We start from the raw sequence: 12,340 nt of genomic DNA, 5'->3' as shown, positions 1-12,340 counted from the left end.
ATATATATATATATATATATATATATATAATTCTTATACTGTGTATAAGTATAACGGGGAAACCCACTGAACAAACCTACCTTGCATAAAGTAACTTAAAAAAAACAAGAAAATGTAGGGCAATGCTGCATGTTCATGAAAGTATCATGAATACCTTTTAGGTATAATGCAATCTAAAACAATCACTGTGCAATAAATTGTGAAGTTTATAGTGTCCAATTTTTGTGCAATAACATGTCAGAAACGAGTTTTTGTTTTTTCTTTGCTTTTTTAGAAAGAATTTCCTTTCATTTATTAGTTTATTTCACAGGGACACAGTTAGCCTGGATGCAAGTTTGAATCTGTGGTCGGCAGCATTCCAAATGATAAAAGGCAACCTAAAACATTTATAAAAATTACATTTGCTACAAAGTACATAGCAACAAACAACATGTATAAAGCAAGTAATTTGCTAAATCTGCTAAAAGGTTGTCTGGATGGATGTATATGACAAAGAAAGGAAAGGAAGGGGGTTAAAACAAACAGACTTGTGATATTGTGACAGATTTATATACGTAATTGAATTGCATTATAGGGGTGTTTATGGGATGTTGCCAGCCTCATTATGCTTTAATTAAGGAATACTATAAAGAGGACAAACAAACAAAGAAATTGAAAAGCTTAATGAGGATTATTCTTCCACTTTTCATTTGTTTCTAGAGTCTGAAGATAAAGGCTTTATTCCCACAGTTTCAATTAATCCAGGTCAGAGTGAAGGGCACAAAATGCCGCAGGGATCCGAGCAGAGTCCCGGCAGTCTTTGTAATGCCTAATGAGGAGACCTGCTGGAAAGCGTGAGAGAGTGAGACACCAATTACTGCAACAGCTTCCCAAATCCTCCTACAAAAACTGCTGGCTTGATAGCAGCTGTCAGAAAATGAGCTTAGTGTTTTAAATAGAAGGTTGTTTTAGATTCTTTTTTTTTTTTTTAGGTATTTGTGAGGCTTACAAAAAACTAATTTGTTTTACGTTTGGAATCAGGATCTGTATAGGCATTAAACTCCAGAATTCAGCAATTCCCCTTGGTTTCCCATAGTTATTGCACATGTCAGCAGTAGCCGGTGGGTTCGTTTTGCTACATCTGTTCTGCTGTTCTTTGGTGCACATGGATACACACATATAAGTGCAATGTTTACGTGTGTGTGAAGTCTGTTGAAGCAGAGTTGCTGCCGGTCTTATCTCATTTGATTTGAGCAACAGTTCTGCCGCTCAGTTAGATAAAAAAGGTGGGCGGAAAATACACAAACTCAGATTCATTTAATCTTCGGTAACACTTTACTTTGTCATGACACAGTCAGGATGCAAGAACCCTAACCTTAACCTTAACAATAACCATTAACCATAACCATTTATGACTTGTTTATGATGTTTTATGACACATTCATGACCTGGTCATGTCACATGTAAAGTGTAACCTAATCTTTAATTCATTATGCACCATTCTCTCATCCGTATCTTTTTCTCTCTCTCTCTCTTTTCAAGAGGAGAGCTCCTGATAGGACGTTATTAAAAGCCTGCATGCCTCTGCACTTGAGCTTCAGAAGAAGACTAAAATCAGCACCTTCAAACACAGTTTCTCTGTGTACAATAACCTTTATGCAAACTTCATGTGGATAGACACGTTCTTTGGTAATAAACTGCTATTTTTGAATCCAGAGTATTTAGTTTGGCCAAAATGTTTTTTGATGTGTTCACACATCCTCTTGGATGATTTATTTAGACCACATGGTCAAGTCCCTGTGACCAATCCCCTGTTTTTGGTCTGCGTACCTGAGTTCAGATTTAGCCAATAAAAAACATTTTTCACAAAGCTTGCAATGCAACCACATCAGCGCTTTTGCACATCTGGACGGAGCGGGCATGCTGTAATCTTTTGAGCTGGCACAGTGACACACAGTAGCATTTCAGAGTGATAGGAAGCAGGTGATCTGCTATGCACATGGAATTATTTCTATATTTTCAATACCCTTGATCTTTGAACTTAAGCTGAAAGTAGGCCATCCAGCACACAAGCCTCTTATTATTGGAGGTTGGGTTTCATTCAGAAATTTTGTGCATGTGTACTGTGGCTGCATGTGCTGGCACCAGTGTTTTGTGGCTGTCATTGTTGTAAACCGTGGAAAACCATGTCAAAATGTTCTGTTTGCTCTATGTATTCATTTGAGGTGTGTGTCTTTTTACATTGCATTTTGTTTTCATGGATACATAACATTTTCACACCTCAGCTAAGTGTAAAAATTTTGCAATTGTTTTTCTTTTTAGTGGGAAAGATTACAGTCGGCATCTATTCTCGGGACAAATGACTCTGCAAGTCACGGGTACTTGCTGCTTTCTACTGTTTATTAACCCTGTTTTCCAGCATGTTTGTAACGTTGAACTAGACCCAACCTATAGAGCCATTAGCATTGCTGTAGAAAATGTTGAAGCCTAGAAATGTTGAAATGACTGAGCCACCACACTGAGGCTGAATAAGTTCAGCTGCAAAGTGTATTTGGATTATTTGTGGCCTGAATGTGGTTGTTTTGCAAGGCGATTGAATATTTCAAGTTTATCAAGTAGATAGTTTAGTAGACTAGATAGGAGGCTGTTTTTATTTAGACCAGGGTGTAATTACAGGGATCTGAACTAGCATATGCCCAGGCCTGGATCCTGAGAGAGAGAGCTCAGTCGTGTGTGTGTGTGTGTGTGTGTGTGTGTGTGTGTGTGTGTGTGTGTGTGTGTGTGTGTGTGTGTGTGTGTGTGTGTGTGTGTGTGTGTGTGTGTGTGTGTGTGTGTGTGTGTGTGTGTGTGTGTGTGTGTGTGTGTGTGTGTGTGTGTGTGTGTGCTGGCACCAGCTTGCCGACCCACTGTCTCCGTCTGCGGTTAACTGAGCTCTTTTCAGCAGGGAACATCTCCTCTCTCTTTCATCTTCCACCAATACAGTCGTCAATGTTTTGTCTTTCTGCATCCCATTTACTTTCATTTCTGTTTAGCGCTCTCCTTCTGTTTAGACCACAGGGTCTCATTTCCTTTTCTGTTAATTCTCCCCTACATTCAGAAAACCTCTTTTTCCTCATCTCTCCATTTCTACCTCCCCCCTCACTAATCTCTTTCCCTGTCCTATCTAGTGATAATAATACCCGCTTAATGTAATTGAGCTCTGTAATCTTTGGTTAGCAACAATCATCCTAATAGACAGCCTGGCTGGCTCTGTGTCCACACTGGTGTCCCTGTCCGCTGACGTCTAGTCTCCCACTGTAGCCAATTAAAGCTAGATTGCCCCAAACTCCCCTCAGCAAACTGATTCGCTGATGACAGAGCAGAATGGAGTTCTGGTTGGCACGATATCTCTTTCATTTCACCACTCCCATGTGTTCATGTGCCTTTTTGTGCATATATTACTGTGTAAGTGAATATTAGAGTGCAGAGAGAGGCAAGTGGATAGATGGTGACAACAGCTGCCGATGTAACGTGACAACAAAAGAAAACAATGCCCTCAAAAACAGAAAATACAGGCAAGTGTTTTTCAAAGAGATCTCAAATCAGAGTATTGCTAAGCTTTTTATTTTGAAGGATATTGTGTAGTAATGAATGTAGCTATGATTGTCCATGTAGCTGGTGGCTGTAGATTATGTTTACTGTGTTCAGTCAGTTATAATAATTACATTCGGGATTTAAGGGTAATGGCAGAAGGTCCTTTTTAATGTTTCTGAACCAGTCCATGATCACTATGGAAACTGTGTGTGTGTGTGTGTGTGTGTGTGTGTGTGTGTGTGTGTGTGTGTGTGGGTGTGTGTGTTTGTGTGTGTGTGTGGTGTGTGTGTGTGTGTGTGTGTGTGTGTGTGTGTGTGTGTGTGTGTGTGTGTGTGTGTGTGTGTGTGTGTGTGTGTGTGTGTGTGTGTGTGTGTGTGCGTGCGCGCGTGCGTGCGTGCCTTTAACTCTGAGCGAGTTGAACGCAGCTCCCACAGATTTGTTATATTAAACGGTAATCTTCAATCATCTCTAATCTGCCCGACTGCTCCTCTTGCTGCCCGTGTGTGTTTGTGTGTTCCAAGGCAACACATTCTTTCATCTTTTTATATCTCCATCTCCCATATTCCCTCCCACACATATTGAACTGTGCATTAGTCTTGCAGTGTTGTGTTAGAGAGACACCTGGTGGCAGTTACATACTGAATATGGAAATGCATAACTAACTGATTGGATAATGTTTTCTTGACTGATTTGAATAATTGTGAACTCCAGTAGTGACCCGTGACATTAATAGTTTTCCATTGCCCAGGTTGACCTGATCAAATGTTAAAATAATTTGGTACGACAAACAAGCAATTTGAGATCCATAACCTAAAGATATCCAGGTTACAGAGATTTTAAATTCAGAAAAACAGAATCCTCTCATTTAAAAAGCTGGAGCCAGAACATGTTTGATTACAGTTGATTAATTAATTTACAGTTTGAGTTCTACCAGTGTGGAACAAAAGCATGGCCATAACATGTGTAATTGCATGTGAAGTGCTCGGTATGAGGCTGCAACTACCAATTTATTTTAAGGTCCAAGATTTAAAAAAAAAAAAAAAGTCCCACCAATGGTCCATAACTTAAAAGATATTTAGTTTACAATGATTTCAAAGAGACAAAAGCAAAGCATATCCAAACGTGGATTGACCGTTGATCCTAAAAAGTGAAGCAGCTTAATGGAGTTTTGCCAATGCTTATTTCATTACTCACATATGCACTGTTGCTATTGTTACATGTCATTCTTAACATGTGAAAGAATTGTGGGCCATTCATAAAAAAGTTCACAACTTAATTGTGGAGGCTATGTATGGAGTTTTTTTCTTTTATGGAACATGATTGTATTTTAAACCAAAAATAATTTTCTAAAATGTATTCCATGTATTCCATCCTGCATGTTCTTAAAAAATATCTTGTTGCCAAGAGGTCAGATACATTTTTTAAATCCACAGGGATGATCAGGCCGCTGCTGTTGTCAGAGGTAAAAGCCGTGGCTTTCAATTCAATTCAATTCACTTTATTCATCCCCAGGGGGCAATTAAATGACACAAATAGCAGCATATTTCACCACATTCAATACATCCACAATAAAACAAATACATAGATATTAGTATATAAAAGGAAAAAAGTGGGAAAGGGGATGGGATGAGTGCATCAGCCATCAGTATACAAAATGTTATAGTGCAGTCCAAAATCATGGCCACCATCAAAACTCAGCAAAGATTGTTCTTGCTTGGGCTTTAACTTCTGGTTATGTGTCAGTGTTGCCACAACACACCAAAAGGCTTCGCTCGCATCATTCTCAGCCACTCCAACCCAAGAATATACCACAGACCCAGACGTAGTACTGAAGGAAAATGAAAATTGAGCAGAAGTACATAGGATGGCGGAGCCGGGTTTGCCTTAGAGTAGATCTTATTACTACCACAGCCGCAACAGCAGAAATGAGCAGCCATCTAGCCATTAATATAAATTTGGTACACCGATAAAGTCTTGCGCTTATGTGAAAAGTATAGTGGATCAGTTCTGTCTCTCACCTTTTACCATCCCTCATCACCCTCAGGAAGCCTTCCCACCCCCTGCTGAACTCCTTCATCCGTCACATGGCCCAGGGAGGTCGCGGCCACTGGGAGTCTACACTGGCCTCGGTTCCCCGTCTGCCCAACCACAGTGCCTGTGAGATGGGAGAACTCACGCAGACAGGTGGGCAAGGAACCAGACGTTTTTCTCTTCATCATCAACCAGAGCTGAACTTTCATAGAAGTTCATGTATAACTGTGTTCAATCTGCTTCAAATGTTGCTTTAGAGATTTCATTCCAACCAGTGTAGTATTACTTGAATCTACAAATGTCCTATTTTTTTGCATTAGAACCTTTTTGTGCCTCTTTACACGCTTTGTTAACAATGATTTCTCAAGTACAAATGTCAAACGTTTCTATTCATTTCCAGGTGTGGTGCAACACCTGCGCAACGGGCAGCTCCTCCACCAAGCCTACAAGCGTCACAATCTTCTCCCCTCCGACTGGTCGCCCCGCCAGGTGTGGGTTGAGACCACAGGTAAGAGCCGCACTCTCCAGAGCGGACTGGCCTTCCTCTACGGCTTCCTCCAAGACTTTGATTGGACAAAACTGACCACACGGCACCAGTGGAGCACGTTGTTCTGCGGCTCGGCCTGCGACTGCCCCGCCAGAAACAGATACCTGGAGGAAGAGCAGAGGAGGCAGTATCGCCTCAGAGTAAGTGATACCGAACTCGAGAGGACTTATGCCGATATGGCACGCACTTTAGGTCTGCTCAACCGCCAGCTCCGAGCAGCAAACCCCATAGACTCCCTGCTGTGCCACCTGTGTCACGGCATTTCTTTCCCTTGTGTTCCCCTGGCAAATGGCACCAGTGGATGTTTGACAATGGCACAGTTTGCTGTGATTCGTCGACAGCAGCTAGATGATGAGGTCGACCGGAGAAGAGTAGGGCTGTACCGTAAATATGCCATCCTGGCCATGTACCCCTACCTCAACCGAACTGCTGCCAAGATGGAGCGTGTTGCCAAGGACAATGAGGCTGACGGACAACATCGTGCGGGGAGTGAGGAGGTCTTCACCCTGTCTTCAGCTCACGACGTCACCATGGCCCCGTTGCTAAGCGCCCTGGGACTGGAGGAGGCACGTTTCCCTCGTTTTGCAGCAAGAGTAGTCTTTGAACTGTGGAAGAGTCCCCCAGCCATGCAAGGACAACCGAAGAAGAGGGCTGGCAAAGGCGAGAAGTCTAAGGCAAAAGACGAGGAGCTGTTCATCAGGGTGCTGTACAATGGCGAGGATGTGACATTTCACACCACCTTCTGTCGCTCCCATGACCGCCACGCCAGCCAGCCCCTCTGCCCTCTGAAGAACTTCCTGTCTTTTGTCAGGAGAGACATGTTCAGTGTTGTCAACGCTACTTCCTACCAGGAGGCCTGCTACAGGCGCCCTGGTTGACAGATGGACAGGACGGTGACTGAGTAAGGGTGCAGAGCCGGCAGATGGTTGTAATTCTATTTCTATTTTTCACTTTTGGAAATGATGCACTTTTATGCTGCTTAGTGTCCTAAAATTTCACATATTTTTAAAAGTAGTCATTTACATTCCTGAGCACAAAGTGAGTGGCAAACACACACATACACACAGTACTGTACGTCATATCAGATTTTTAACCTTTTTACAAGCTTCTTTTTTTGAATTCTGAACGGCATGTTTTGTGAAATGTAAGAAATAGGCAATCCAAGGGAAGTTGTATGGCACGTAGCCACTTTATTCCTAAATTCCATAATACCATGGAATTGTAAAATTCCATTATTCCCAAATTTTTGCAAGAAAATGGAATATTGAAGCTGGAAATACAATGTTGGATTAATCATTCCTGAGAAATATTTTGTGTATAATTAATCTTTTCAATGAAAATTACATTTTAGGCTAGTTTTGGCCACATTACTCACCATGACTCATTTGTCACATAGCATGCCTTTGGGTTTTAATGTTTATTCATTGCAGTAGGCAATCTGTTTAATGATGAGGCTTATTTTTTCTTTGTTTTAGGAAAATTGCGGTACTTTGAAAGTGTAAAGTGATTGGGCTTTTCTTTCCTTACATTTATTTACAACTACAGAACATCTGTATTTATATGAATTGGTGATATAACTGATCACATTCCACTTTTTGTTTTTGCTTGTAGCAAACTGAATCTAATAAAGGTTTATTGTGAGCAGATGTTTTTATATCAGTTGCTGGGAAATGGTTTTTGTTATAAAGAATACGTATATGTCAAATATGGTGTGTGTATGACTGAACATTTCTCTTTGGGGTGTCTCTTATATGAATCTACCACTAGATGGCACATTAGTTCCACATATCCTCATTCCAACCTAGTCAAACCCATCTGCTATCAGTTATCCACTTTGTCAACAGTGCTGCAGGAGCACAGCACACAGTCAATACATTTATATAAATGTAAAACCCTTGAGTGCCTATTCCCCCACCTCTAGACAAGCCATGTGTCATCATCATTAGGCTCATAATACAACGCTGACAAGATATCAATTGTACAGCTCATTTTCAAAATTGCCTCACCGTACTCGCACTGTTTTTTTGTTTTTTTTCAGAATCCTCAGAATCAGGAGAGTATTGACGGGAAAAATGCAATGAGAAGAGTGAGTCAGGTAAATTACATTTGCACTATATGGATGTTATATTTGTCCTGGCAGTAGACGGCTATTTTCTAGTGATTACACCGGTGCACAATTGCAAAGGCAACAGTTTTCATTTGGTTCCGCTATGAAGACAGGCGTGCTGGATTTTTTAGGAATTTGTGAGATGTGTTAGAATTCCTTAGATTATACCAAAAGTGTACACTTCATGGATTCATTTAATTATATTGTTGGACAGACGTAACACTACAATTACATTTTTCAAGTATGAACATATTTGAATGTAGACCAGTGGATTAAAAATCACATTCCCTTCTGTTGCTGAGTCACACCATGACCTTCAGTTAACATCTCAATCCCAAAGTTGAGGCAGAGCGCGTGAATCAATGCAAATTTATTCCCAAACTTTCCCCGGTCAGGTCCAAACCTTCTCCCTGGCCATTTCCCATGTTATGCCATGACGTCAGGGTTGTTAATGATAGGCGCTAACCTTCCCCGGCCGATTCCTCCCCCTCTTGTCCTGTCCTCTTCCACCAACGCCTTGCACTGCAGGCCCTGCCACCCCTCTGCCACCCACGCCTCATATGTCAACCCGCCAGACCAGAGGTAAAGCAGCAATTTCCTCCCACCGCAACACGCTCACATCTTTGATGTTGTTCTGCTGCCTCTGCTAGAGCCTGTTTGTCTGGCCCAGGAACAATGTTCACTTGACCCTTTCTGGGTACAAAATCCCGCATAAAGATTTCCAAACCCACCCAGGTTGTCCAGCTTCAGAGCAACTGAGTGTGTTAATGTGTGTGTAAGAGATGATGCGAAGACACTTGACTGACAGCTCAGACAGTAGGAGATGATCATTGTGGTCAATGCTGAGAAGAAGCAAAGATGGGAGAGAGGGGGAGGTTGTGGTTATGGTTCGACAACCACATGGAATTATCCCCGGACTCTCTTTTCTCCAAAACCACATTTATACCCACAGGTCGGAAGAATTAAAGAGAGAGCGATTAGATTTCATGTTGTGAAGAGGTTTTGCAGTAGGAACAACAGTTCCCAGACTCGGCGCGGAAGATGCCAAGTGTTGACCAGAAGGAGCAGCTCGGCTTCAGGTCAATGCCACCACTAACAAATGACTGGCTTCCCACGGTGGGTCTCCTAGCTCCAGTCCACTATAATGTGTGTGTGTGTGTGTGTGTGTGTGTGTGTGTGTGTGTGTGTGTGTGTGTGTGTGTGTGTGAGAGAGAGAGACTGCCACTGGTGGTTTTCTCAACGTTCACCTTTATCAAGCCCTTTACTTTAGCAAACAACTCGGCTAACCATGCATGTATGTGTCTCCGTGTGAGTGTGCGTCCAGTTTGAATGGGTTGTGTTTAATGCTGGATGCACTTACCTGTGATTTATTGAGATGGGAGCGAGTTCTTGTTAGCTAAAACAATCAGGATTTATGAGTCTCTCTGTGCTGTAAGTGACGGGCCAGAGGCTTCGCCCCACACAGACGCACACAGCCGGGCTAATTGAGTTTGGTTATTACTGTCTCGTTCCCCTATCAAGGGCTCGTTCAGTCGATCATCCATCACAACACACATACAAACACGCTCAATAAAACCAGTTTGTGTATTTTCTTCTTCCTGCACAGTCTTTGAGCACTTTTTCTTAAGGTGTGTCTGGCTGCCATTTTTACCATTTAAGTGTGTGTATCACTCTTGTTGCCATATACCAGCATGCACATACACACCCGCATGTCCACCCTGATGCCTCTAGCCCAACTTCGATGATATTTGTGTCTTTATTATCCTACCCGTCTGTGTTCGTCTTCTATCTTTAGATGTTGCATGCACTGAATATCTGAGTGTGTCTCTGGCAGGAATTGGTACTGTGTTTGTGTGTGTGCGGCTTCATGTAAGACCTCTCAAATGCAAATGTCTAAAGACCTCCTCCTCTTCACCCCCCCATATCACTCGAGAGGGAAAATGAGACGGACAGACAAATGGAACAGACATCCATACCAAATACAGAGGAGTGATAGAGATGCATACAAATGTACGGCAAGTCAACGACGGGTAGTCAGAGATGAGGGGAAGGGGGGAGAAAAGCGTTTGGTAAGTGGGTCAGGCCTGTCTACCATCCTAGGCACATACACACAGTGTGCAGCCCTTAGAGAGAGACCCAGACTGTACAACATGCTGCTGAGAGGAGAGACGACAGGAGGAGAGGAGAGATGAGAGGAAAATCTAATGAAGTACAAGGTTGCAGATAGATGGGAGGAAAGGGGATGAAAAGCAAGAGTGGCTGATGTGTTTCGCTCTGATCTGAAAGGGTCAGTTCAGTCGAATCTCACAAAAACACATGTTCCCAATGACATCTAGTGGGATGTAGCCATGGTGATAGTTTGGGTTTTATCTGTCAGTCTTGAAAGCCGTTTTATCACCGGAGAATCAGGTTCTGACGTTGTCCGAAGTTGACCTTTCAAAAACGAAACACACAACAGAACATTGTCTGTGTCCGACACGTTCACACTTACTGGGAATACTCTTTGGTTGAGGTGAGGGTCTCTTACTGTTCCTTGAATTTGTACAATTTCAGCGTTTGCCCTTACTGACAGAACTCCCCTAATCTTGTCATCTCTGTAGTTAGACATTTTTGTTGGTGTCTTCGTGTGAATGGCCCTTTCTCCACTCTCAGATCTTTGTATTCTTCCGATTTCACGCCAGCCGCATGATGGAAATGTCATCACCACGCCTACTCGCTCGCTATGAATTCTCTGGACAGTGACTTGCTCTATTCACACTTTGGGCTAAATCGGACACTTCACAGACTTTGTACTAGGTAGCTGGCAGGGTAATGTCTGTTTAATGTCCAGTCCAACTGATTTGGACATTTGCATTGTCACTTACAGCTTCAATGTCAAGATAAGTTCAGGGTTGCAGTGCACGTGTGAAAGTGACTTAAGATTTCTGCCCCCATCTCATTACTGTGTACAGTTTTATTTGGAACTATTTTCTACCAACAATAATATCTCGTAGATTGAATCAGCTTCTCCAGTGTGAAGTAAATACTCAAGTTCAAATATAAGTAAAAATAAACATAGGTCATGACTGATGATGACTCAATATTACTAAAGTACATTTCTTCAATACACTGTTCTACTGCATTTATATTCTTTAGCTAACATAATCTCATAGGGTGCTGTTTTACAATTTTGTATGGACCCCCACACTGCTCGGTTCTGCTGATACATTGTGCATTCCAGTACGAAATATTAAACATCTATTTTAAAGGGGGGAGGCTGACTATTTGTATGTGCTACACCTACAGTATCAATACAATATAGCGACTTACGGTAAGCATCCATCTGAACTTTTCATTATGATATTACAATAACTCCTTTTCATTCATGCAATTTTATTAGAGAACAATTCTGTGTGACTTACAGTGGTCTTGACCTGTGACAGAGGTCCTGCGTTAGACACCACAATGCTGAATGAGCTCCGGGCCTGCTGCTGTGCAGGTTAACACACAACAATGAGTAATGACTCCAAAGCCTCTTGCTCCCTCCTTCACTTGCAACATTTTTCCTGAAGCATGTCCTTATTTGCTGTACAGCCTCTGCTACGCTTTGCCTTGTTTGCTTCCATTGTATGCCTAGCAGCCTGCTGCTTACGTCTCTGGTAAACATGTTTTGGGAATAGTAGCTAATCCATCACGGGCCTCATACTGAAATATTTCTCCCCCCCCCCCCGGGGCTCTGCAGTGTTGCGGTATCAGGTGGAAGGGTTCCTCTTCCTGTCTTTGTGGGCAGGTTCCTGGCCGAGGGGGACAATCTCCCAAATGGCCCCTGGTGGTTTGAGCCATACAACCCATGAGCGACACTACCTGTTCCACCACAGCCCTGGACGGCGCCACTCTGGGGCATGTGGAAGGGTGTGTCCATGTGTATATGTTAGTATGCATCTTGTGCTTACAAGTAACAAGAAAGCTGATTTCTGTAGCAGAGAATACGATTTCAAGAGTTTCACAAACGTTAATTGCAGTCCTGCTATTATGTTTGCAGAAATTTACCAAAGATGAGGTGTCAAATTTTTATGTGATAAGAGTTAACTGCATGACTGCGAGACATGAAGGATGTGCGCTCG

The 12,340-nt window shown here is 42.4% G+C and overlaps 1 protein-coding gene across 3 annotated transcripts in view; it reads left to right on the top strand.

The window, feature by feature from the left end:
- The window catches only part of pxylp1 (2-phosphoxylose phosphatase 1), a 26,607-nt gene extending 18,836 nt beyond the window's left edge, over window positions 1–7,771 (top strand). For all 3 annotated transcript variants that reach the window (XM_032504902.1, XM_032504910.1, XM_032504918.1), the window contains 2 exons: window positions 5,597–5,736; window positions 5,984–7,771. In XM_032504902.1, coding sequence (XP_032360793.1) covers window positions 5,597–5,736; window positions 5,984–7,008 — 1,165 coding nt within the window. In that variant the 3' untranslated portion in view covers window positions 7,009–7,771. The remainder of the gene's footprint in view (window positions 1–5,596; window positions 5,737–5,983) is intronic.
- The last annotated feature ends 4,569 nt before the right edge of the window (window positions 7,772–12,340 follow it).

The sequence above is a fragment of the Etheostoma spectabile genome, chromosome 3 (genome assembly GCF_008692095.1).
Source record: "Etheostoma spectabile isolate EspeVRDwgs_2016 chromosome 3, UIUC_Espe_1.0, whole genome shotgun sequence".
Lineage (NCBI taxonomy): Eukaryota > Metazoa > Chordata > Actinopteri > Perciformes > Percidae > Etheostoma > Etheostoma spectabile.
The sequence above is the reverse complement of the archived record's forward strand: the minus strand, read 5'-3'. Positions and strand labels throughout refer to the sequence as shown.